At 36.0% G+C, this 24859-nt stretch overlaps 3 protein-coding genes and 1 pseudogene across 5 annotated transcripts; 3 read left to right on the plus strand and 1 right to left on the minus strand.

Moving 5' to 3' along the window:
- Window positions 1-2338: 2338 nt before the first annotated feature.
- LOC104725321 (probably inactive leucine-rich repeat receptor-like protein kinase At5g48380 pseudogene) lies at window positions 2339-3145 on the minus strand (annotated as a pseudogene).
- Window positions 3146-7657: 4512 nt separating this feature from the next.
- LOC104725322 (FRIGIDA-like protein 3) lies at window positions 7658-11328 on the plus strand. 3 transcript variants are annotated; one of them, XM_010443957.3, is made up of 5 exons: window positions 7658-8055; window positions 8632-8705; window positions 8850-9925; window positions 10144-10316; window positions 10673-11328. In XM_010443957.3, exons 3-5 carry the CDS (start codon window positions 8860-8862, stop codon window positions 11102-11104), a joined length of 1671 nt encoding a protein of 556 aa, XP_010442259.2. In that variant the 5' UTR covers window positions 7658-8055; window positions 8632-8705; window positions 8850-8859; the 3' UTR covers window positions 11105-11328. The 3 variants fall into 3 exon arrangements, with proteins under 3 accessions (XP_010442259.2, XP_010442260.2, XP_010442261.2); XM_010443958.3 differs by having other exon boundaries at window positions 7704-7989; XM_010443959.3 differs by lacking the exon at window positions 8632-8705 and having other exon boundaries at window positions 7826-8055.
- Window positions 11329-11457: 129 nt separating this feature from the next.
- On the plus strand, window positions 11458-14913 carry LOC104725324 (TPR repeat-containing protein ZIP4). Its single transcript, XM_010443960.3, has 5 exons — window positions 11458-12890; window positions 13069-13258; window positions 13350-13382; window positions 13506-14126; window positions 14216-14913. The coding sequence occupies exons 1-5, from the start codon at window positions 11545-11547 to the stop codon at window positions 14834-14836; spliced, it is 2811 nt and encodes a 936-aa protein (XP_010442262.2). The 5' UTR covers window positions 11458-11544; the 3' UTR covers window positions 14837-14913.
- A 137-nt stretch (window positions 14914-15050) lies between these two features.
- LOC147935137 (glutamate receptor 1.2-like) lies at window positions 15051-19122 on the plus strand. Its single transcript, XM_087475298.1, has 5 exons — window positions 15051-16095; window positions 16206-17443; window positions 17536-17842; window positions 17937-18310; window positions 18405-19122. Exons 1-5 carry the CDS (start codon window positions 15807-15809, stop codon window positions 18789-18791), a joined length of 2595 nt encoding a protein of 864 aa, XP_087331424.1. The 5' UTR covers window positions 15051-15806; the 3' UTR covers window positions 18792-19122.
- The last annotated feature ends 5737 nt before the right edge of the window (window positions 19123-24859 follow it).

The raw sequence follows: 24859 nt of genomic DNA on the forward strand, positions 1-24859 counted from the left end.
CGTCATTCCCAAAAGCGTTTTGTTTCTCCTCTCAACGACTCCGTTTTGTTGAGGTGAATACGGAGCTGTCAACTGTTGTACGATTCCATTTTGTTCACAGAAAGATTGGAACTCAGCTGAGTTGAATTCACCACCCCTATCAGTTCTGAATGCCTTGATTACACACTTAGTCTCCCGTTCAGCTATTCTTTTAAACTTCTTGAACTTATCAAGCGCTTCACTCTTCTCATTTAACAGGACTGTCCACATATAACGTGAAAAATCATCTATGATCACGAAGATATACCTTTTCTGAGCCATTGTTGACGGTGTGATTGGTCCACAGAGATCACCGTGTATGAGCTCCAATGCCTGTTTGGCTCTAAACAAGGTTGCCTTTGGGAACGAATCCCTTGTTTGTTTTCCAAGCAAACAAGACATACAAGTTTGTCTTTCAACTTTGATATTCGGTATGCTTGTGACCAAATCTTTGTTTATCATTAGTTTCATTGTATCAGTGTTAATGTGACCCAGTCGTGCGTGCCATGTACTCGAAACCGAGTTTGTTGAGACTAAGTGGAGACATTCAATACTCTCGACTTCCATCATCACCTTGTAAAGTCGATTTTTCGACCTTGATGTTTTCACAATCAGCCTTCCTGTTCGATCATACAGCATCAACTTGTCTTCTAGCATTCGTACCTCACAACCTGCCTCAGTAGCTTGGCCTAGACTCACTATATTACTCTTCAAGTCTGGTATATAGTAGATGTTATGTAGAGCTTTCTTCTCACCATTCTCAAGCAAAAATCTTATAGATCCTTTTCCTTTTATGTCAACTGGAGAATCATCTCCAAAACGAACCTTTCCCGATACATCCTCACTAAGTTCATAGAAAAACTTTCTATTTCCACTCATGTGGTTACTTGCTCCATTGTCAAGATACCATATGTTGTCGGTATCCATGCCAGCATCAAAGTTGCTCGGTTTCACCTTATCTTCCTGGAGATAGACCACTTCATTCATCATTAACTCATCAGCTGTATGAGTATCTTCATCCTTTCTCTCGACTATCTCTTGGAGTTTGAGTAATCTATCAGGACAATCAGAGGCATAATGGCCTTGCTTATCACATCGGAAACAAGTAATATGAGACAGATCTTGTTCCTTGTCCTTCTGTTGAAATCCAAACCTGCCACGACCTCTACCTCTGTAAGAACAAACTCCTCGTCCCCTTCCTCTGTTCCCTCTGAAAGGGTTTGAATTGACAAACATGAGTTTGCCTTGGTCATCATCTTGATCCTCCTCCTCTTCTCCGATTCTTTCTTCATAGGCTTTTAGGCGTCCTACAATGTTTTCGAAGCTTGTTTTGTTCAAGTCAAGTACTTGCTCAAGAGAAGCAACTATGTGAATGAACTTCTTTCGAGGAAGACTTGACATAAACTTCTTAACAATTATAGGTTTTTCAAACTCCTTGCCTAAAGCAGCTGATTTTGTCGAAATTGCAGAGAGTTTCTCTACGAAGTCATCAATTCTCTCGTTGTCTTTCATCTTTAGGCGATCAAATTCTGCCATTAGGGTCTGCAATCTCGCCTCTTTTACCATATCAGCTCCTACATGTCTCGCTCGTATAGCTTCCCACATCTCCTTTGCTGTTTCTTGATCACCAATTTGAAGAGTAAGAGAGTCGGGAATGGATTGAACGATGAGAGCGATCGCCAAATCATTCTTAGTTTCATCGATGTTTCCCTTCTCAATTACTTCCCAAGCTTTGTGAACCCTGAGACATATCTTCATCTTCATGGCCCATACAGTGTAATTGCTTGAATTCAGCATGGGACACTTAATGGATGAAGATCCTCCTCCTTCAGACGAACCGAGGTTGTCATCTTTTCTTGTCACCAAAGCTTTGTCTTCTCCACCCTCTGTTAACGACTTCACGTCTTCTCCTGCCATTGTTTCGGCTCTGATACCACGTGTGGATTCAAGAACAGAACACAAGAACAAAACACAAGTATTTCAATAAGAATTGCTCTCTTATTAATCTCAAGGAAACTATCTCAAAACCTTAAGCCTCTCAACACATAAGTTGTGCTACAAACTAGCACCTCCTTATATAGAGGACAACACCAAAACCAAAACCCAATAGGATAAGTCTACACAAACATATCTCTCTTAAGACATACTAATCCTTATCTCATTTAGATTCTCCTAAACATACTTGACTTTTTCCTCAAGTTATTGCAAGCTTACAACAACAGGTGTTAAAAGCGACAAAAATTAACAATATTTGAAAATATGTAATGGTTCTGAGCTAAACAGTTGTTGATGTCATTTCTTACAAGACCATTTATCGGCTTTATCGGCTTTGTCGGCTTTTTCTGAATAACAACCGCTCTACAGAAATAGTAGAACAAAAGAATCCCAGAACAATTCCAACGAGAAATGCTGCCACGGTAAATCCAGCTAGTGCCGCTAAAATAACAAATTTACCATGAGAGTTGGTCGAAGTCGTCTTACAATCATCCAGAGGCTTACCGCACAGATTCAGGTTATTAGCAAAACTCTCTGAGGTAATGCTGGCACTGTTGAACTTTGGGATTGGACCTTCGAGATGATTGCCAGCCACTGAAAACGTTTTGAGCCGTCTAAGTTGCCCTAGCTGGGGAGGAAGAGTACCCGTGAACTGGTTATGATGAAGCTGAAGACTGTTCAGATAAGTAATGTTTGAGAATAACATAGGAATATCACCAGAAAAATTATTGTAGGAGAGGTCTAGAGTCGTAATAAGTGGAGAGTACAAGGAAATGTTGGATGGTAAAGGCCCAGAGAAGTTGTTGCTAGAAAGGTCTAAACCAGTCAGATCATAACATAGCTTAATCCCCTGAGGAAACACTCCTCTGAGACCAAAACCAGAGATCTTAATACTCAAAACCCTATTCTCATCATCGTGCCAACAAGTCACACCAGCGAACTTGCAGATGAAACCTTGTGCAGTCTGGTTCCCAAAATCCCAACTTGACAAATACCCATTTGGATCCTCTACTTGAGATTTAAAGGTCTTCAAGCAATCAACGTTGGCCTGATTTGCACCGGCCAAGCTAGAAAGTAGAAGCAGCAAACAAAGACTATTCCCAAAGAAAATTGCAAAAACCCTACACACCATCATATATCCTGGAACCAAATAGTAAATTATAAATAGCAACAATGCAACTGGAGATTCTTCACACTAAAAAATAAAAAAGAATGCGTTGACTTAAAGCTGATGATAACAACTCACAATATATTGCGGGAAATTTGCAAGGAACTCACAAATGAAAATAAGAAATACAAAGAGGAGAGGTTTGGTCTTAGTCGCCGTGGTGATCTTGTGCATGTGTGTTGAGCAAACCTGTTGTGAGTGTTAATGAATGATGAAAGGACTTTGAATAATATAAACGAAAACCTGTTGTTGAGCAAGTCTACATACTTGGATGGTCCCTTGCCTTGTGGAAAAATCAAACAAAAGTTCGTAAAGAATGGGCCGGGGAAAAGAAGAAAAAAATACTGATCAACGTAAAAACTCGAACAAAATTGGTCTTTTGTGTGTTTAATGTAAAAAGCCGAAAAATATCTCATCTATTTTTTATTTGTATGTTTAGTACCTCGTTTTTTGTAGTTGGAAGAAAAATACCTCATTTAATTATTATTGGCTTAAAATTAATTTTTATATTGTTGCCGGATTCTAACCCGCGGTTTACAGATCATCAAACGGGCGTTAAAATCAAATCACATGTGTGTATATAGAAATATACAATACATTTACCTTATTTATGTGATATGTTGTTGTAGTGTAGTGGTTAGAAGTGGGTTGGTTTTGTCTCCTAACCATGCTTCGAACCCCCCTCTTCCCCCGAAACTTTTTTTTTTTTTTTCACCTTCTTCACTAATCGCAACCCTAACCTCCATTGGTGTGGCCGCCTAAAACCAAAGCTTTCAAATCCATCCATTACAACTGATTTTCCCGATCTAATAAACGACATCGATTTCTTCATCACTTAGCCAACCGTCGATGTATCCACTACAAACAACGGCGAGGATAATCATTGGGGAGAGTTTGTATGACTCTTCAGATTCTCGAGATGAAAAAAAATAAAAATCACATTTGATTCGTCGGATCTGATTCAGAAAATCTCAAAACACAACAGATAGTTGAGCGAGTATTGATAGAAAGACTTTTAAGAGTCCAAACAGTCAAACACTCTTCTTCAACAATTCTTTTGAGTTTTGACTGATCGTGTGAAGAAGAAACCAATGATAAAAAAAAAATGTTTTGGGGGAGGAGGGGGGTTCCAAGCGTGGTTAGGAGACAAAACCAACCAACTCCAAACCACTACACTACGACAACATAACATGTAAATAGGGTAAATGTATTGTATATATCTATGTAAACACGTGTGATTTGATTTCACCACCCGTTTGATGATCTGTAACGTCCGTTAAAGACTGTTAAACCGCGGGTTAGAATCCGGCAACAATATAAAGATTAAATATTTTTAAGCCAATGATAATTAAATGAGGTATTTTTCTTCCAACGAAAAAAGACGAGGTATTAAACGTCCAAATAAAAAATAGATGATGTATTTTTCGGTTTTTTCCCTTCTTTCTTCTATTATTCATGATCAACATCAGTATCATCAGTTTTTAAGAGATGGACAAATTAGTTTCCATTTGTATCATCAGTTTTTAAGAGATGGACAAATTATTTTCCATTTGATATTTCGCTTTTTGATTTCTTTAATTCATTTGGTGTTGTGTTTATGATGGTTTGGACAAAATCAAATACTAAAATACTAGGTGATACCCCGTGCTACAGCACGAGATTATATATTTTGTTAATTACTTTTTTTGTAATTTGTATTTTTGTAATATAGTTTTTTATTTTGACTTATTTTCTTTGTTTATATAGTGTTTATTTGTATATTTGGGGTTATACAGTAAATTGGAAATCTTAATAGAGTAAATAGTTTGTAAAATGTAGTTTTTCACGGAAACAGACACACCGCAATATTGGATAGTAGTTTTGTAAGAGAGTAGACACTTCGCAATATCGGATAGTAGTTTTGTAAGAGGATAGACACACCGCAATATCAGATAGTAGTTTTGTAAGAGGATGGGTTTTTCTTTATTTTGGTTTGTCGTCAAAAGAGGAGAAGTTGCTTGTTAAATTTTAATGTGAGATATTTCAATGGTTAGGAAACCATTGTATTTATAGTGAGATTAGGTATATTTAGGTTATCATTTAGAAGTTAATATTTGATATATCAAATCTCAGAAAAATTGTAAAAAACCAATTTAATTTATAGTTTCATAAAAATACCTGTTTTAACGGGTTTAACTCAAACTTTTTTCTGTTTTAAAATTTTTAAGAGTAAAAATATTAATATTACTTAAATATTTTATAGACTTAAATATATTATAATATTTTAAACATTTGAAGGAGTTCAAATATTTATAATAATTTAAACATTCTATAAAAATTTAAATATTTATAATCTCTTAAACTTTTTTAAAAAACGTAAATATATTATAATATGTTTACTTTTAAAAAGTTTAAATATGCTCAAATATAGAACCTAATTAAACTGTTAAATTTGGATATCTGATAAATCAAGCTTCCTGCTCATTTGTACTCAAAACATATTAGTCATATATTTATAGTGATTATGAACCATATTCCAAAATATTTAGTCGATGTGGGATATACAGTACACATTTTCTGTAAATTAGTTTACAACTTTACATATATATAATTTCTGTATTTTTTATTCTTTCCATCTATACTAATCATAATTAATTACTATAATTTCATTAAGGAAATATTGAAAAATCTAAAGTAAATGATGATTTGTTTTTATTTAATTGTATTAAGTTAATTTGTTGTTTCCGTAAATATCTCACAATATAAAAGCAAATCAAATAAGTTTACATATATATACAATTTCGTATTTAATCTATTGATTATTTTGGAAGCAACAAAGTCACAATCCATAAGTATTAAAGATTTCTCATTATTATTAATATTCGTAATAATTATAGGGATTAAGTATGGTAGTAGTTAATATTTGATATTATTGAAGCCATTAAATACTCGATACCAGTTTCTTTATTTATAGGGATTATACATCTGTTTGGTGACGGAAATAATTATTTTTGAACCAAACCAAAAACAGGATCCGAATATTATAAACATGGAGTACAAACAGATCTGCGAGTTTTATTTCTTCTGTTTCCATGTCATACAGGATCCGCGTCCCGACCCGGTAGTAATTTATTAGTCGACTCAAGGGTATAATGTCATTAATCAAAATCGAAACTATAGATTAATTTAATTAAATTAAGTGATTCTCTAATCATTTTTAATGAAAATGTATCTAAACAAAGTCATGGTCCAATTTGAGTATAGTGATTACTTCAGCTTTACTAGAATTGATGACGATATCCATAAGAAATAAGGCGATTCACTAATATAAGATTTCAAGAAAATGAATAGACGTAACCCAAAATAATGAATGAGAAGCTGCAATTTACCAACGCATAGTAATTTTTATTATTTTATAAAATCTTACTCCTAATCACTCGCGTTAATTCATGGGGTAAATAAATACTGTAATCTCCAAAAGAAGCATCACTTGTCCGAATTCAAATATATCCAAAATGATGTGACAGGTTCTAATCGAATTCAACAACTGTAATTGCAATCACACACAACAGTATATGTGAGATCGTATCCACAAAGACTATGCTAGCACGTACACTTCGAAATTTTGTATGATTTAATTTACATCAAGTTAGAAGAACAACCAAAATAAAAAATGATTAGAATAACAAACGAAATCTGAAAACGATGTAGGAATGTGAGATAAGCGTTAGGCATCAAAATATTCACAGAGAATCATAAAATAAAAGAAACAAACAAATTGTAAGGAATTGAATAAGAAACATCTAAACTCATAACACAAATCAATAGTTGATATAATGGTTATAGAACCAACTAGTATGTTTTACGACCTAATAGACTAAACTTGTAGTTTGTTATCAACATGTAGTAAAGCGATCAAATTTCGATTGTTCATTAAACCCTTGAACATATGGACCGAATTAAAATATTAGCTAAAAACGCTAACTTGTAGAAAGTAGATCTATTTAAGATGATATAACAACATAATTTGGTTAAGCAATAATCATTAATAAAGAAAACCTATTTGTGTGATGCTTTACGAGGTAAACACAAACATGATGTTTGTTTTTTTGTAGCAATGGTTCCACTTTTGGTGAAAAGGTCTCATTCAAACTGAAAGATATGAGAAGATGAGTGATTGATTTATAATTTGTACCTACACATCTTGGATAAATGAAAAAAAAAAATCTTTTTCTATAGTGATTTGAGTCTTCTCTTTATGACTCAAACAGGGTGAAGTTAGGTTTGTAGCATTGCCTCGAGCATGAAGCCACATAGGTTAAAGATTGAGTGTGTGTTTGGTAAGGGAAGTTTTTAGGAATTTAAAAGGGTTGGTACCAAAAATAAAAACATAGAGAGGATGAAGATGCCAATTAATGGGAAAGAGAAAAAAATAAAGGAGGAAAGAGTAAATTACAAGGAATTCAAGTTCCCCAGCAGCTTCAGACAAACTCACGTGACACACAACTTTAAAAGGATTTGACTAGAACCACTCCGGTCACTTGGTCCGACCTAGGGATGATGGTGAAGTACGAGCCACCACACCACACGCTCCACACCAGACCAACGTGCTCACGTGCCTGCCTACTAGAGAGTTAAGCAAAATTGGGTGTGCTTAATAAAAGTGTCTGTTATAAATCTTACTTTGCTTTATTTTTGTTGTTTGGCCTCTCTTCCACTTTCCTCTTTCCTTTTTAGGGATTTCACTTTCCCCTTCTTTCCTCTCTCTCTCTCTGCCTAACCTCGATTTCTCTCTCGATCGCTCTTCAACATGGATCTACGATCTTCCGGTGCTTCTTGAATTTTTCTGATCTCTTTTTTTTTTTAGGGGTTTACTTCGGTTTGATTTCTTCCGGGTAACGTTGTTTTTTTGTTTTTGTTCTTCTTTCTATTGAAGTGTATTCTTTATGTTGTGCTTCTCGAGTTCGTGTTCACTGTAGCTAGGGTTTGCTGATTTCTCCATTAATAACGAAAGTTTTCTTCTAGGATTTTGAATTTTGCTCTTGAAGCTTGTTTGTGTTATGGATTGAGTAGTAATTTCACGGAATCAGTGAATCAGCTTGCCTTTTGTAAAAACTCTCATTTTGTTTATCTGTTTGCTCTCTGATGAAATTCGTATTGTTTCAGCTTAGTTTTTATTTTTGTATCAGTTCGTCGGATTAGTTCTTGAAGATGAGTTTGTTTCTCTGTGGGTATCTGTACGAATATGATTTTTTTTTTCTTGAATCGGTTGAATTTTGTGGGGGTTTCAAGTTCATTTCTCTTTTACTTGCTTGCAGGCCATTTACTTACTTAGTCATCCACTATGAGTTTTGTTTACAGAGCTGTTTTGGTTTTTTATCTTGAACGAGTTAAGATGTTATTGGACTCCTGAATCAGTGATAGTTTTGACTGATCATTGTATCTCTGTTCTTGATGATTTATTTTTGTAGTTGTTTGTGTCGTTCGGGATTTGGGATATCTTGGAGCTTTACTTGCAGCTTAGACATTGGACTTATTTGAATTGGTAACTTTTTTTTGTGTTTGAAGATTTATTGCTCCCTCTTTCTCTGTGGATATCTTATTCTTCAATAAGATATGTAGTTCTGACATGAGTGATTTATTATTCAAGACTTTTTAATTTGTACTTAAATTACCTTTTTCTCTTTAGCTCTTTTGTGATGGAGGATACTCGGTCAGTTGCTTCGCTAATGGACTCTACATCGTCCAAGATTCAGCAGCTTCAGAAGGCGTTTGCTGAACTTGAAAGTCAGCGTGCTGTAACACTTAATCTGAAGTGGAAGGAACTCGAGGAGCATTTTCATGGGCTTGAGAGGTCCTTGAAGAGGCGGTTTCATGAGCTTGAAGATCAAGAAAAAGAGTATGAAACCAAAACTAGGAAAGCCCAAGAACTGTTGGAAAAAAAGAAGGCAGCTGTTGAGGCTAAGGAGAAGGCTTCGCTAGAAAGGCTTCAGAAGAAGAGAGACGCAGCTATGTTTACTATAAACAGTGCTTTGGATAAGTACAGCAATGCTCCCATCAGTAAACCTTCTATTGGTGAACGTTGGCCACAAAATGGTGTAAGGGATTCACCCATTGCATTTGCTGCTGATAGTAGTATTGCCGATGATAATCCGGATGGTACTGTGCAAGATGTTCAGATCTCACCTGTGATGGGAAATTTTGAGGTGAAGGCTTATCCACAGTTACTGAAACTGTGCGTGGATATGGACTCAACAGGGCTCCATAAGTTTGTATCAGATAACCGCAAGAACCTTGCATCACTGAAGGAGGAGATTCCTATTGCATTCAGAGCTGCAGCAAACCCAGCCAGCTTAGTGTTGGACTCTTTGGAAGGGTTTTACCCAATGGAGGCGCCAACTGCTGATGGAAAGAAAGACGCTAACCTCCTGGGCATGCGCAGGACCTGTATCATGTTGATGGAGTGCCTTAGTATACTGTTGTCTGGTTTGGGCCTCAACTCCCTTTCTACTGTTCTCTCAGAAAGTGTTAAGCAGAGAGCAAAAACTATTGCAGAAGGATGGAATCCACTGCTCGAAACTCTTGACATGGATGCTTGCAATGGTAATTCTTTAGAGGCTCATGCATTCCTGCAACTGCTAGCCACTTTTGCTATTGTTTCCGACTTTAAAGAGGATGAACTCTTGAAGCTGATCCCCATGGTTTCACGTCGCCGTCAGGCAGCTGAGCTGTGCCGTTCTCTTGGACTTTCAGAAAAAATGCCTGGTTTGTTTTCTAAAATTTTGGATATGGCTGATTATCTTACAAGTTATGACATTTCGATGGGAAATTTGGTGTTTTGTATTCATGTGAGTATTTGAGTTAGGTCTCTGGTCAAGGACCTAAACACGACGTGGATTATGTTTTTACAATTTTAGTAATATTCAGATTCTCTACCTTCAGCATGGATCTTAATCTTTGATGTGCTGTTCCTTTCATTCCAGGTGTAATTGAAGTTCTCATGAACAGTGGAAAACAGATTGATGCGGTTAACTTGGCATTTGCGTTTCAACTCACAGAACAGTTCCCTCCTGTTGCATTACTGAAATCTTACTTGACTGAGGCCAGGAGATCCTCCTCCCAAGGCAGACCTGGCAATGCATCTCCTGCTGTTCAGGCAAGTATTTCCTGACTTAATAACTTGAATTATATATCAATTGTAAGAGGAAATTAAGAGCTTTGTTGTTAATAGACGTTGCCTAGAACGATTGGTCTGATCTTTATTGAACTACTGTTACCTTTTCTTGAGCATCTGGCTCTTAGTAAATTTCACCTCACTGGAAAATCTATGAGCTCTGTTCATCAGTTAGCTGTCATCATCTCTTTACTTCAGACTAATAAAAATCCGTATAACTCAAAACCGATGCATTCATTATCAGTTATTTTAGGTGTATAAGATATCATAGTACTTGCTGATGCTACATTCAGCCTCAGATTTTCGTACATAATTTTATATTTGTGTACCAAAAGCAGGATGAGTTCAATGAGCGGGAGCTCACGGGGGTTAAAGCTGTGATAAAGTGTATTGAAGAGCATAACCTGGAAGAGCAGTACCCAATTGAGCCACTTCAGAAACGGATTCTCCAGCTCGAGAAGGCCAAAGCAGAGAAAAAGAGAGCAACAGAACCCACAAAGCCTCAGCCAAAACGACCACGTGGTGCTCAACCCCGAGTCAGTGACAACAACAACAATAACAACAACAAGACAGGATATGGTAGAGTCATCCCTGAAAGGTACCCACAGTATGTGTATGACAACAGACCGTTCCTTAGCGGTCCAATCATGGCAGCACAGGCACCGCCACCGCCTGCTCCTCAGACTTACACTTTCAGTCCCGCTCCTGCTCACGGGAACTTCTACGGGAACTGCTACCAGTACCAGGCTCCTCCTCCTTACTTTCACTAGTGATCAAAAGAAGGTGATGGTGAAATGTGACTGTGACTCCCCTTTGGTGTTAACTTGTGTGGCAGCTCTTTTTTAACTCCTCTCTCCTTAGTTGTTTCCCTTTGATGTTGTTGTGTACGGATGATTTTAGTATTTTTAAGGATCAACCCTACCCAAAACAAAAAAAACAAAAACACTCTTGAATTTTCTATTAATTATCTTTAATGTTGTATTGTTTTTCTCTCTTTCCACCAGAAAAATACATAATCCATCAAGAGGTGATTAGTACTAATTAAACCGGCTCGGTATGATGCCAAATATGGACGCAAACCGACCTTAAACCAACAACACTAAACCCATTCTCTCGAAATATCTTTTCAATTTTCAATTTTGAAAATATCTTTCACTCCTTCGAAAGTCCCAATTCTCTCGCTCTCTGATATCTCCCGCCAACAATCGAAATGCGAATCGCCGAAATCACCACGCCGGACCTCCGTCTGCATCATCGGGAAACCGAGTCGCGCACTCAACATCCTCTCCTCTCCGAGATCGAGCTCTTGATCCAACAATCTGAAGCCATTTCCAAAAATCAGCCCCTTCCTCAATCTCTCCCTATTTCTCTCAGACAATCCCTAACTCGGCTGAGTCAACTCGCTCCTTTTCCGGATAACTCCTTCAAGCTCACCATATGGAAGCTCAGCTTTCGTCTCTGGAACGCTTGTGTTGACCTCTCTAACGCCGCCTCTCTCCAGTCCTCATCTACCTCCGCCGAGAGCATCGCGAATCTCAGACATGTCGCCGCCGATATGCTATTTCTCGCTAAGGATGTCAACGGAGTCCCATCTCCGACGATTAAGTCCTCTATCCTCTACTATCGGACTGGTCTAGTGTGGCACAGTCTCAAAAAGTTCGATCTCGCCTCCGATTGCTTCGAGAGAGCCACCGAAATCGTTTCCAAAATTGATATCGCGAAAATTTCCGATGCCGGTGAAAAGAAACTGTTTCTGGATCTTAACCTAGCGCGATCTCAAACTGCTTGGGAAATTTCTGATCGGAATTTAGCTGTAACGTTGCTTAATCGAGCGAAGAATCTGTTGTTTGGCTCACCGGAGCATTACAAATCGCTCTCAAATCAATTCCTCGCGTTTGGTAAAAGCTCCTTGGCCAGAGATGACGACGATTGCGGTCTAAACGATGCTCTCAGGCTCATGAATGAGGCGTTGGATCTTTGTGAGAAGGGGCTGGGTACAGGAAAAACTCGGGAAGACACCATGGAGTTCACTTCCATGAGAATTAAAACTCTCCGTTTCATCTCAGCAGTGCACTTGCAAAAGGGAGAGTTCGAGAGTGTGATTAAATGTGTGAAAGTTCTCAGGAATGGAGGAAATGGTAGTGATGTAGCTGATCAACATGCTTCCTTACCTGTGTTGGCTATGAAAGCTTGGTTAGGGCTTGGGAGGCATAGTGAAGCAGAGAAGGAGCTGAGAGGTATGGTGGGAAACAAAGACATTCCAGAGGCAGTGTGGGTATCTGCTGTGGAAGCATATTTCGAGGTTGTGGGGACTGCTGGAGCAGAAACTGCGAAGGGTGTGTTCTTAGGTCTGTTGGGAAGGTGTCATGTTAGTGCAAAGGCAGCGCTTAGAGTGGCCCATCGGGTGCTTGGTGAAAGTAGAGGAGGTGATAATGGTTCGAGAATTAGGGCGAATGTTGTGGCTCAGCTCGTATCAGACGAGAGAGTTGTTGCTCTCTTTGCTGGTGAAGCAGTGACCAAGGAGAGGAAGGCAATACATTCTGTTCTCTGGAACAGGTATGTTTTTGCCGTTCATGTAACTGTCATCTCCTTTGGTTACATTGGTGTGTCTAAGTTATTGCTTATTTAGTCAACTGAGTGATTCAACTTGGCCACAGCAATTGATTGGTTCCTGTTGTTTTATTTTCCTAAAGTGTCCTGGGAATCTAATATGGGTTTCTCTTGCTGTTTACAGTGCTTCAGATCATTTCCGTGCTAAAGATTATGAGACAAGTGCAGAGATGTATGAGAAATCAATGCTCTATATCCCACATGATATAGAAAATAGAGTTTTCAGAGCCAAAGGCTTCAGGGTTTTGTGTCTTTGCTACCTCGGGCTCTCTCAGCTAGATCGAGCTCTTGAATACATAGAAGAAGCTGAAAAGGTACACATTTATCTATGGAATTTCTATTTCCAACTGTTCTCCTAGTTGGATCTTTCACTCAGAATTGCTAACTAGTTTTCTGTCTCTGCAGCTTGAGCCTAATATTGCTTGCTCTTTTCTTAAGGTAAACTGTCGTTTTCCCCACAGTACGCTTTAATTCAACATATGGCCTTCAGCTACCTAGCAATTTGAGATTTTTTGGAATAAATCCTATTAAGCAACATCTCTTTGCTTCTGATTCTTGCAGTTCAAGATCTACTTGCAACAGAAGGATCACAGTTGTGCCATCGGTCAGATCAATGCAATGACGTCCTGCCTTGATTTTTCTTCAGATTATCTGTCCCTTTCAGCGCATGAAGCTATTTCTTGCCAAGCGCTTCCAGTTGCAATTGCATCTCTTTCGAAGTTTCTCAGTTTCCATATCTCAGGAAAGACCATGCCTACCACAGAGGTCGTGGTCTTCCGTACCTTAGTCACTATACTGACTCAGGACATTGGCAGTGAAACACAAGCGCTTGAATTTATGTTGCAAGCTCAGAGCAGGTCAGCGAAGATTGGGGCAGAATGTTTCTTTGGATCAGGAGAGACTGGAAAACGAGAACAGAATTGGTTTGCTGTGAATTGCTGGAATCTTGGGTCAAGATGTGGGAGTGCAAAGAAATATGAGCTCTGTGGTGAATTCATGAGGCTGGCATCGGAGTTTTACGGCTGTTTGAATACTGATGAATCAGGAGAAAACAAAATGATGATTTGCCGGTCTATAATATTAAGTGTTACTGCTATGATTGCTTTAGAAAAGCAAAACAAGAGCGCACTGACTGAAACCGAAGTGAAACTCGCTGGAGAATTGCTCGTGAGAGCTGGAAAGGTCTCTTACTCGCCTCTTTGTTAATATTAGTACCATTACTTGCTGAGATTTACCTTCCAGTGCACTAATGTATGGTTAGATATATGCAGATTATGTCTTCTTCGCTCTCAGATGGTAAAGATTGTACAATGGAGCCAGAATTCATCTTCATGTACACCTTAGTTGCATATGACATACACGGAAGGCTCGACAATTATGCATTCCAGCTACTTGTAGTAAAGACGTTTGCTGGTTCCAAGTCTTGCAACTATAACTATCTTCTCCAACTTGGAATTTTCGCCTCTCAAAGTCCATGGTCCAACCTGGACGTGTCAACGTTTGCTCTTAACGAATGCCTATCCGCTCTGATCGCATCTGCTTCACCAGATTACCCAACCATAGCTCTCATAATCAGGAAGCTGATCTCCATATCCAGCGTCCACAAAGGTGATACAGAGGATGAAGAAGCGATCCAAAAGATGTACAAACAAGCATACAGAATCATGGTTGGTTTAAAAGAAGGGGAATACCCGACTGAGGAAGGGAAATGGCTCGCAATGACAGCTTGGAACCGAGCAGCATTGCCCGTGAGGCTAGGACAGTTTGAGACCGCTAAAAAATGGCTGAGCATCGGTTTGGAAATTGCTGAGAAGGTTACAGGTATGGATACTTATAAAGCTTGTATGCAGGATTACTTGGCTGGTTTTCAGACCAAAGTTCCTTCTGCATAGTGTCAGTCACTGTAACTGTTTACATAGTATAACTGTCATAAATCGATATATAGAATACACCAAATCCACTAGAAAAAGACTTCTTGAAACATGTATTACACCTATTCTTCTAATCGGGGTTAGAATATCCCAAACATCCATCTAAGTTTGAATAGGTTGTCTCCTAGCATCTAGCAAACATAATAATCTCCTTTAAGATCATAACATTCATCTCTCATGGGAGAGTTATGCAAATCTAGCTAAGAACAAAATTCATTTGACCGTAGATTTTATGATAGAAAGAGTTTGGTGGTCGTGTATAGTTACTATTAATTCACTTAGTTTTAGGTGGAGGCCTATAAAACTTAAAGATTACAGAGGAAGTTGACTGACTTTTTATCATATGAGATCGTTTACTTTTGAGATGAGACGACCCTCACCATTTTCTTCTACTTCTAGATATCTTTGACCATCTAATATATGTAATCCTCACACTAAGTACTTGTTGAATAGTTCTGTCGGCACAGGATTAAGGATAATACTATCCAAAAGCTATGGGGTTGAATTTTTTTTTTTTTTCTGCTAAAACTTGGTCAGTCGATAAATTATGTCCAATAGATTCTTCATTTTCATATATTCTTCTTTCTTACTTTCGTCACTAAACATTATACATTATAGTCGGATTTATCCTAAAATAATGACTTAAGATACGAAAGAGTACAAGACTTTAGTACTACGAAATTTCTCTTTTTATTTTTTTAATTGTAATCCGTTGACTATTGTCATCCTCCAACAAATTCGTTAACTTTGAACTTTTCTTCTTCTAACATGCGATTTTTTAATTTATATTTTAATAGAATAGAGAAAATGTAAAACACAGGATGGGACATGGGTTGGCTAAAAGCTTAAAATCAGTTATATAGATTGAAAAAAAAAATTATAATGTGTAAAGCAGAAAACGTGTGGTTTCTTCTTCCTCCAAGGTTTAATAATGGAGAGATTTTGTTGTATTAAAAACTCTGTTTTGCTCTCGTTTCTTCTTCTTCTGTTTTTCTTCATTCCCAACTGTTTTACTTGGAGTCAAAACGACGATGATGATAAATGGGTTCGGGTCCCCATCGGGTTGGTTTTGGATTTGGGTTCCGTGGAAGGGAAGATAGTGAGAAGCTCTGTTTCCATGGCGCTTTCTGATTTCTACGCTATTCACAATGATTACAAAACAAGAGTCTCTCTCTCAGTCAGAGATTCTCATGGAGAGCCTCTCCTTGGTCTTGCTTCTGGTACATACTCCATTAACCTTCAACCTCTCAACACAAATCACCTTCTTTGTTTCCATTTTTGTTTTTGCGATTATTCATATATACACTCACAATCTTCGTTAATGAAACAGTTGTAGAGTTGCTGGAAACACAAGGAGTGGAAGCTATAATTGGCGGGAACTCATTGCTAGAAGCGAAGCTTATGGCGGAACTTGGAGAGAAAGCTAGGGTTCCTGTGGTATCGCTTAACTCTCCCATGTCATTGTCATTGAGCAATTACAGTCACTTGATCCAAGTCACACATGATTCTGCCACAGAGGCTAAGGGAATCACAGCTTTCATCGATGGGTTTAATTGGAACAGTGTTGCTGTTGTTTATGAAGATCATGATGATTGGAGAGAAAGTATGCAACCCATGGTGGACCATTTCCATGAGAACAACATTCGTATACAGTCCAAGATTGGTTTTACTGTCTCTTCAAGAGAGGATTCTTTGATGGATCGGTTACAGAAGCTGAAGGACTTGGGAACTACTGTCTTTGTTGTTCATTTGTCTGAAGTTATTGCAACTCGTCTTTTCCCATGTGTTGAGAAATTAGGGATGATGGGTGACGGGTTTGCTTGGATTCTAACTGCAAGAAGCATGACTAGTTTACATGAGTCCGTTGATGATTTCTCAAAGGAGGCAATGGAAGGTGTGGTTGGTTTCAAGTCTTATATACCAATGTCAAAAGAGCTTCACAACTTCACTTTGAGATGGAGATCACTCCCTGTTGAAGAAGTTATTGAGGGTGAGACTACTCGGTTGAGTATCTCTGGCGTATGGGCTCACGATATCGCTTGGGCTCTGGCGAGTGCAGCTGAAGTTACAAGGATGCCAAATATATCATCAACTTTCCTTGAGGCAATCACAGAGAGTAGGTTTAAGGGTTTGAGTGGTGATTTCCAATTGAATGATAAGATGTTGTTGTCAGACAAGTTTGAGATTGTGAATATGATAGGATCAGGTGAGAGAAGGATAGGATTCTGGAATTCTCATGGTAGTTTCAGCAATAGAAGACATTTATCTTCTACTCATGACAAGCTGGAGACCATAATTTGGCCGGGTGGGTCGGCTCAAAGTCCAAAAGGTAGTATTCGAAGAGAGAGCGATAGAAAAAAGCTGAGGGTTCTTGTTACATCTAGCAATAGATTCCCAAGACTGATGAAGGTAGATACTGATCCAGTGACACATGAGATAACAAATGTCGAAGTGTTCTGTATAGACGTCTTTCAGGCTTCCATTGCACCTTTCAACTATGAAGTGGAGTACATACGTTGGCGCAATGGAAGTAACTATGACAATCTTGCATATGCACTTCATAGCCAGGCTCGATTTTACGATTACAAATACTTTTTCATATATGTAGAGTGTGTGGAAACTGAATCACTTCCATTGAAATTTTGTGTTGCATCCCTTAGAAAGACAAATATGATGCGGCCGTGGGAGACATTACAATCACTTCTAATAGATCGACGTATGTTGATTTTACGTTGCCATTTACTGAAATGGGTCTTGGAATTGTAGCAGCAAAGGAGAGAAGTATGTGGGTGTTCTTTGAACCTCTAACACCAGACCTTTGGATAACAAGTGCAGCTTTCTTTGTCTTGACGGGTATTATAGTTTGGTTGATAGAAAGACCTGAGAACCCTGAGTTCCAAGGATCTTGGCCACAACAAATTGGAGTTGTGCTTTGGTTTGGATTCTCTACCCTTGTTTATGCTCATAGTAAGTTATCACCATTTCACATTTGTATATGCCAATCTTGGTCAGAAAAGATTGAAAGAGATGCTTATTTTTTGCTGCTTACTATGTGTGACAGGGGAGAAGCTAAAACACAACTTGTCAAGATTTGTAGTTACAGTTTGGGTATTTGCAGTGCTCATATTGGTTACAAGTTACACTGCAACATTGACATCAATGATGACGGTGCAACAGATACGATTCAACTCCAATGAAGACTATGTGGGTCACCTCTCGGGTTCCCACATCGCAAATGCGGCCCTCACCAATTCCAGCCTCCGAGCAATGAGATTATTGGGTCTCAATACTTCAGAAGATTATGCTCAAGCCTTGTTGAACAAAACTGTCTCATATATTGTCAGCGAGTTGCCATACCTCAAAGTCGTCCTTGGCGAGTATCCTGCACATTTTCTCATGGTGAAGACACAATCTACCACCAATGGTTTTGGCTTTGTATGTGTCATATTCTGCATTATCTGTCTCTTTACTCTTCATCTTCTTGTTACTTGCGGATAATAAATGTTTTGTTTGTTAAACCACGTTTCAGATGTTCCAGAAAGGCTCAGAGATGGTGCACACTGTGTCCCGGGAGATCGCAAAGCTAAGGACAAGCGAGAGGCTAAACGAGATGGAGAGAAGATGGTTTGATAAACAACTTCCATACACAACCGATGATACATCAAATCCTATAACCCTTTATAGATTCCGCGGTTTGTTTATGATCACCGGAGTTTCATTCGCTATTGCCCTTGCAGTACTTCTCATTCTCTGGCTCCAAGAAAGATGGGAAATTCTTGTGAACTCGGCCAATATATTCCTCTCACGACGACTTAGACATTTCATGATTCACTTCACAAGAACTATCCATCCTAGTCCCCTCGATGACCCCATTGGCGAAAATGCGGTTCAAATGGCTCAACGTAACAGACCGTAAGTACTGATTAACATAGAGCAAAAGGTCCATCTACTACAAGTGAAGTGGATGTTCCTGTTCTTTTGCATGACCCTATAGCTTACACAATTGTTGCGATGTGGTACGGGTACGTCTTTGACTCTGACACTAACTCTGACCTTGGAGCCTCTCAGAACAACCTTGCCCATCTTCAATGTTCCATTAGTTCTTGATCCAAACTGGCTTACGTCTGAAAGTATAAATGATTGTGATCAATTTGTAAATTGTAGTGTGACCATTCAGAACCACTTTATGAGTTTTTGGTAGCAAGATATACCTCCCACTGATTAATTTCTGGACAGTGCTTTCAAAATGAGATATCCGCTATAATCCATTTTTAGGTAATATTGAAAGCACTTATTATGCAATGTAAATATATTGAAAGCACTTATGCAATGTAAATTGACATTCACATATATAAAAAAACATGTTGTGAAACAAATTAAACGTTTAATCTTTAGGGGATTTTCAGTAGTGTTCCATTTTTAAAATGAGGGTCCCAGGATCACTTGATCCAATATTCTACATCTCTATAACTTTTTGTATTTCTATAACTTTTTGTATTTTATATTATACTAGATTAATACCCTTATATTATAACTAGATGAGGACCCGTTCGATGTGCGGGTTTAAAGTTTTATAAATGAAATTAAATTTATTAAAATTTGTTGTATGTTGTATATAAATTTTATTTTTGTTATAATATACTGATTTATATCCACTTACAAATATTAAAAGTATATTTTTTTACACCTAAATGTACTCTTGTATGTTACAAATATATTTTATATCACCATCTAGATATTGTCTATATAAACACATTAAACCAAGTATAGTACTTTCACTTCTGCATAGTTTTTTAATTACTAAAATAGTTGGCTCAAAAAATATTTTGAATAAAAAATATATTACATAATATACAAATCAATGATGTATCATAATGTATGACCACCATGGAGAAAACATCGGCTCCGCCTTCATCCCTTATGGAGAGAACCTTGCGTCCAACCTCCTCCACCATGGAGAGAATTTTGGCTCCGCCTTTTTCCCTTGGAGAGGTAACCTTGCGTCCAATCTCCTCCACCTTCCTCCCTTGCGGAGATAACTTTGTATCCAACCTTCTCTACCATAGGGAGAACCTCGGCTCTGCCCTCCTCCAATGTGGAGAAAATATGTTCACGTCTTTTTGCTATCTCAAAATGGCTTGTTTCGACAACCAATGAATGTAAAAACAATTTTCTAACGTCACAAAAAAAATCTTTTGATAGTAACTAATGTTAAATTTTCCAATGTATTCGTGATAGTAACTATGCCAAAGTGAAAGTAAAATAGTTGGCTTAATGTGTTTATAGATAACATAATATACTAATCAATGATGTGTCATCACAATAATGTATGACCGCGATGGAAAAAACCTCGGCTCCGACCTCATCCCTTATGGAGAGAACATTGCGTCCAAATTCCTCCATCATGGAGAGAACCTTGGCTCCGCCTTCCTCCCTTGGAGAGATAAACTTGCGTCCAACTTCCTCCACCTTCCTTTGTTGGGTAGATAACCTTGTGTCCAACCTTCTCCACATAGAGAGAACCTCGGCTCTGCCCTCATCCTGTGTGGAGAGAAAATGTTCACGTCTTTTTGCTATCTTAAAATAGCTTGCTCCGACGTCCAATAAACGTTAAAACCTTTTTCAATCATTACAAAATGTTTTGATAGTAACTAATGCTAAATTTCTCAATGTATTCGTGGAAGTGTCTTTGACACACCATGATGTAGCCTCCGTCTCTGTAACGCTTCAACCGCCACATTGTTTAGTGAGCTCATGTCTACTCTCAGTCCATGGGCCCACCTTCCCAAGTGGGCCCTACATCTATTCTCGGTTCGTGGACCCACCCATATTCGATGGCCGGTTTGTTACGTCTGGGAGTCTTTAAAAACTTGATTACCGACCTTACAAATCAACAAAAGATATTTTCTTGTGTTTTGTCCTCATTCGCATAATTTCGACAATCACTTCCAGAAAGGTCACCCATCATGAAGTTCTCTCAAGACCCTTGACTGAAAAAATAAGTGCATTTTGGTGACGTATGTGGCTAAATCAATTCTTTTAAACATTTCTGCAAACCAGGCTGTCAGAGTCTTTGAGCTCCTATGGATCTATCAACAACGATTTTTTTTTCCAATCTATCTATCTATGTTTGTTGTACGCTTGTGTTTGATTAGCCTATTTTATCAATTCATTAGGTTGATGAGCTTTTATTCGTTATCTCCCTTTGGGATTGAATGAATAATGGTAACAATTATGTTTGCAAAAAAAAAAAAGATTTATGACCAACCAATCATGGTTGAGAAATTGAAAGAAAATTAATTTGGCATGATTAAAGAAACAATAGAAAATTATAAACATGTTAATATATGAATCCCAAATCATTCAAAGATTAAAATATAAATTAAAACAATCTAAAAATACTACAATAAAATTTAAAATACAGTATTAGAAAAAGAAGACTCATATATTAATATTCTTTTTTTGTCAACATATTAATCTTACTTATTCCCAACTGAAAAAGGAGAAAGTAGTAGAAAATTTTGATTTAAGAAAATAAGAAAAATTTACCTTCCCATTAAAATATATTCCCAATTAAACAAAGTTGAAAGCAGTGTTTTTGAATAAATTATTTAAATATGAGGCGATCTTTGATTATATAGAAGTGAGTACAAAATTTAGAATTAATAATTAAAAGTATATTTTCCTTAATCCTTTTCTTTATTTTTTTAATAATTAATCAATTAAAATTAAAAATAAATAAATAATACTATAATTTCGAATTTTATGAATATATATATATAATCTCCTTATAATTATTTTTTAAAACTTTGTTTTTTTTTTCTAAATTCTGAAATTTTTATAATTATCTTTTTACTTCATTAATATTTTTTAAAACAAAATATTTTCTTTTTGTTGTAATCAAATTCTTCCTATTAAATATTTACACATGTCAAAATCTCAAATTGATAACTTGATACATGTCAAAATCTTGTTAATGGCTAACTTTCAAAACCCAACTTTATATAATAAGATATAAAGTAAATATTTTTAATAAGTAAATAGATACACCGATGTGTCCAATGTGATATTTGATGTAAAAGATGAAACTCTACGGTTGAAACTATTAATCACGTTTTTATTTTGAATGTCCTCGTTCGTGTGAAGTTTGGGATTTATCTCTGACTCTGGTCTTGTCATAGGGTTTACCATATGAGTCGGTGTACTCAAATTTGGATTTTGTTTTCTGGAGGGACGCCTCTCAACAGGGTGATCCTGATCAACTTCTTCAATTACCATGGATTTTATGGGCAATCTGGAAGGCCATAAAAAAGAAAATCAAAGTTAAGAGATAGAGGCGAATGATATAATTACTCAGACTTTGGACGATAATTTAGCTTGGGGATAGGCGCTCTCTTTTACGGCAGTCATGTCAGCTCCATCTTCGTATTCAGATGTCCAGGTTTCTTCACCTTGTTGTCAGATTGATGGTTCTTGGAAAGCAACCAATGTGCATTCATGATTGGGCTGGTGGTGTTGCGTTGGTTAGGAGCGAACCTTGGGCCAAGTGTCTAAAACAGAGCCCCTCCCCCTGCATTCAGATTTAAAAGCGTTGTTGTGGGCTATTGAACGGATACATGTTGAAGGGTGTCAACATTTTGAGACTGATTGTGCTGAGTTACTCACTATGGTGCAGTCTTCTGAATATTGGTTGTCCTTCTCCAACCTGCTTGATGAGTTTAAATCGCTGGAGTCTTTCCCACTATTCTCCATCTCTTGGATCCCGCGTGCGTCAAATATGAAAGCGGATTGTCTTGCCCATGCTTCGTGTTCTCTTATCTCTGAAGTTTCTTTTGTAAATCCTTTCCCTCCGGTTTGGGCAGCTAACCGAGAAATTTCCTTTTAATTGTTTGATTGAAAAAAAAACAGTAAATAGATACACTTTTAGTTAAAGAAAATAGATGTAGATGAGTTCAAAGTTATTAAAATTAAATTAAATTTAACAAAGAATATATATTTAGTTCTTTTCGTAAGTAAAACAATATATAAAAGTAAAGAGATTAACTTTTAATTATAGAAAATAGTTGTTTTTTTTTGCTATAATACACTAATGTATATCCATTTACAAATCTACTATCTACATCACCACTAAAAGTATATTTGTATACACAAATATATTTTACTGTTAAAATATACTCTTTAGTCTTTACTACTTCCAATAAATTGTCTTTATGAACACATTAAAGAATATATTATATGTCTCTCTACTTTAACATTTGTGTATTTACAAAAACGAATATGTTAATCTTACATAATCATATCTTATATATTACAATAACAGTCTTTTTAAATAAATTATTTGATTGGTGAAAAAAATATAAGACAATCTAATTTTTTTTATGTTTTTTTTTCAACAATATTTTTCTTTGTGTAAAGGTGAGTATTTACATTTTTTTTAGGAACAGTAATTATTTTTTTTTAAAATATGAATAAATTATTTGATTGGTGAAAAAAATATAAAACAATCTATTTTTTATGTTTTTTTTTTCAACAATATTTTTCTTTGTGTAAAGGTGAGTATTTACATTTTTTTAGGAACAGTAATTAATTGTATAATGTTCACAATCATTTTTTTTCTTATATAAGAAGTAATATTTTTTCTTGTAAAATTAGCAACTTAAAATTAAAATAAGTAAACAATATTATAATTTCGAATTTTATGATATATATATATATATAATTTCCTTATAATGATTTTTTCTAAATTTTAAAACTGTTTAAATATTTTAAATAAATTAGGTTTTCTTTTCTCTATTACTTTTATATAAAACATTTTTATGGTAGGTTTTGAATTTTTACATTTTTATTTTTTATAATTTTAATAAATTTAAAATTGACATGTGTCAACATCTGAATGATACAATTGACAAATATCACGATCTTGTTAATTAGTAATTTTGACATCAAACTTTATATAATAAAATTTTTATATAAAATATAATTTATGTGATTGTTATTAAAAGTTTTTTTGGATAAAATATTATACAATAAAATCATATGCTAAAGATGATGACTTGAAAAAGACACTTATTTTTTAAGTTTTATATTGTTAATGATTCTAGATAAGTACCCGTGCTATAACACTGGTTAAATTAAATTTCATTTTATACTAAATTTTGCATATTTTATATTTTAAAATAAAATTTTAATATGTTGTATTAGGTTATATATGTGAAGTTATTTCAATAATGTATATTCTACATCATGATTTGAATGTCATTATAAGACATAATTTTGTAAATTTGAATTTAAATAACATGTTACTCAGTAAAATTTTTAATTCAATAGATATTATTTCTAAAGAATAATATTACTAAAGCTTGAATATTTTCTAGATTGAACAGTTTATATTTGTTTTTAAAAATTCAACTTATGATATATCTAGAAATACAACTATTTTTAATTATAATAAATAATATGATAATTTATTTGTTTCACAAAATAGACTCATATATAAAAATGAGAGGTGAAATATAATGATAATTAACAAATTAATATGTTAAGTTAGATATCAAAAGATTTTATTTGATGAATAATTTAATAAAGGAAATTAATATGGTAAGTTAGATGATATGGTTTTTTAGGCGTCCGTCTCCACCCCGTCTAGGCGCTAGGCGCTATAGCACCGCCTAGAAATTGTAGTATCATCATTTTAGTGTATATTTAAAATTTTAATTGCACAAAGTTAAAATTTATAAGGTTTATTTCTATAAACATAATTATAAATGTTTAATATGTTATTTAAAATGAATTGAAATAATGTTTTTATCTATTGTTTTGTTTTTGATTTATTATTTTTATTATTCTAATACATATTTTGTATAATTATGTATATAATATTATATATATATTAATTTATAGTGTAAATGTCTAAACCATCTAAAACCATCTAGATTTCGACTAGGCGTTCTAGGCGCTAGGCGTTGGATATTGGTTCTTACCATA

The sequence above is a fragment of the Camelina sativa genome, chromosome 11 (assembly GCF_030686135.1).
Source record: "Camelina sativa cultivar CO46 ecotype springtype chromosome 11, ASM3068613v1".
Lineage (NCBI taxonomy): Eukaryota > Viridiplantae > Streptophyta > Magnoliopsida > Brassicales > Brassicaceae > Camelina > Camelina sativa.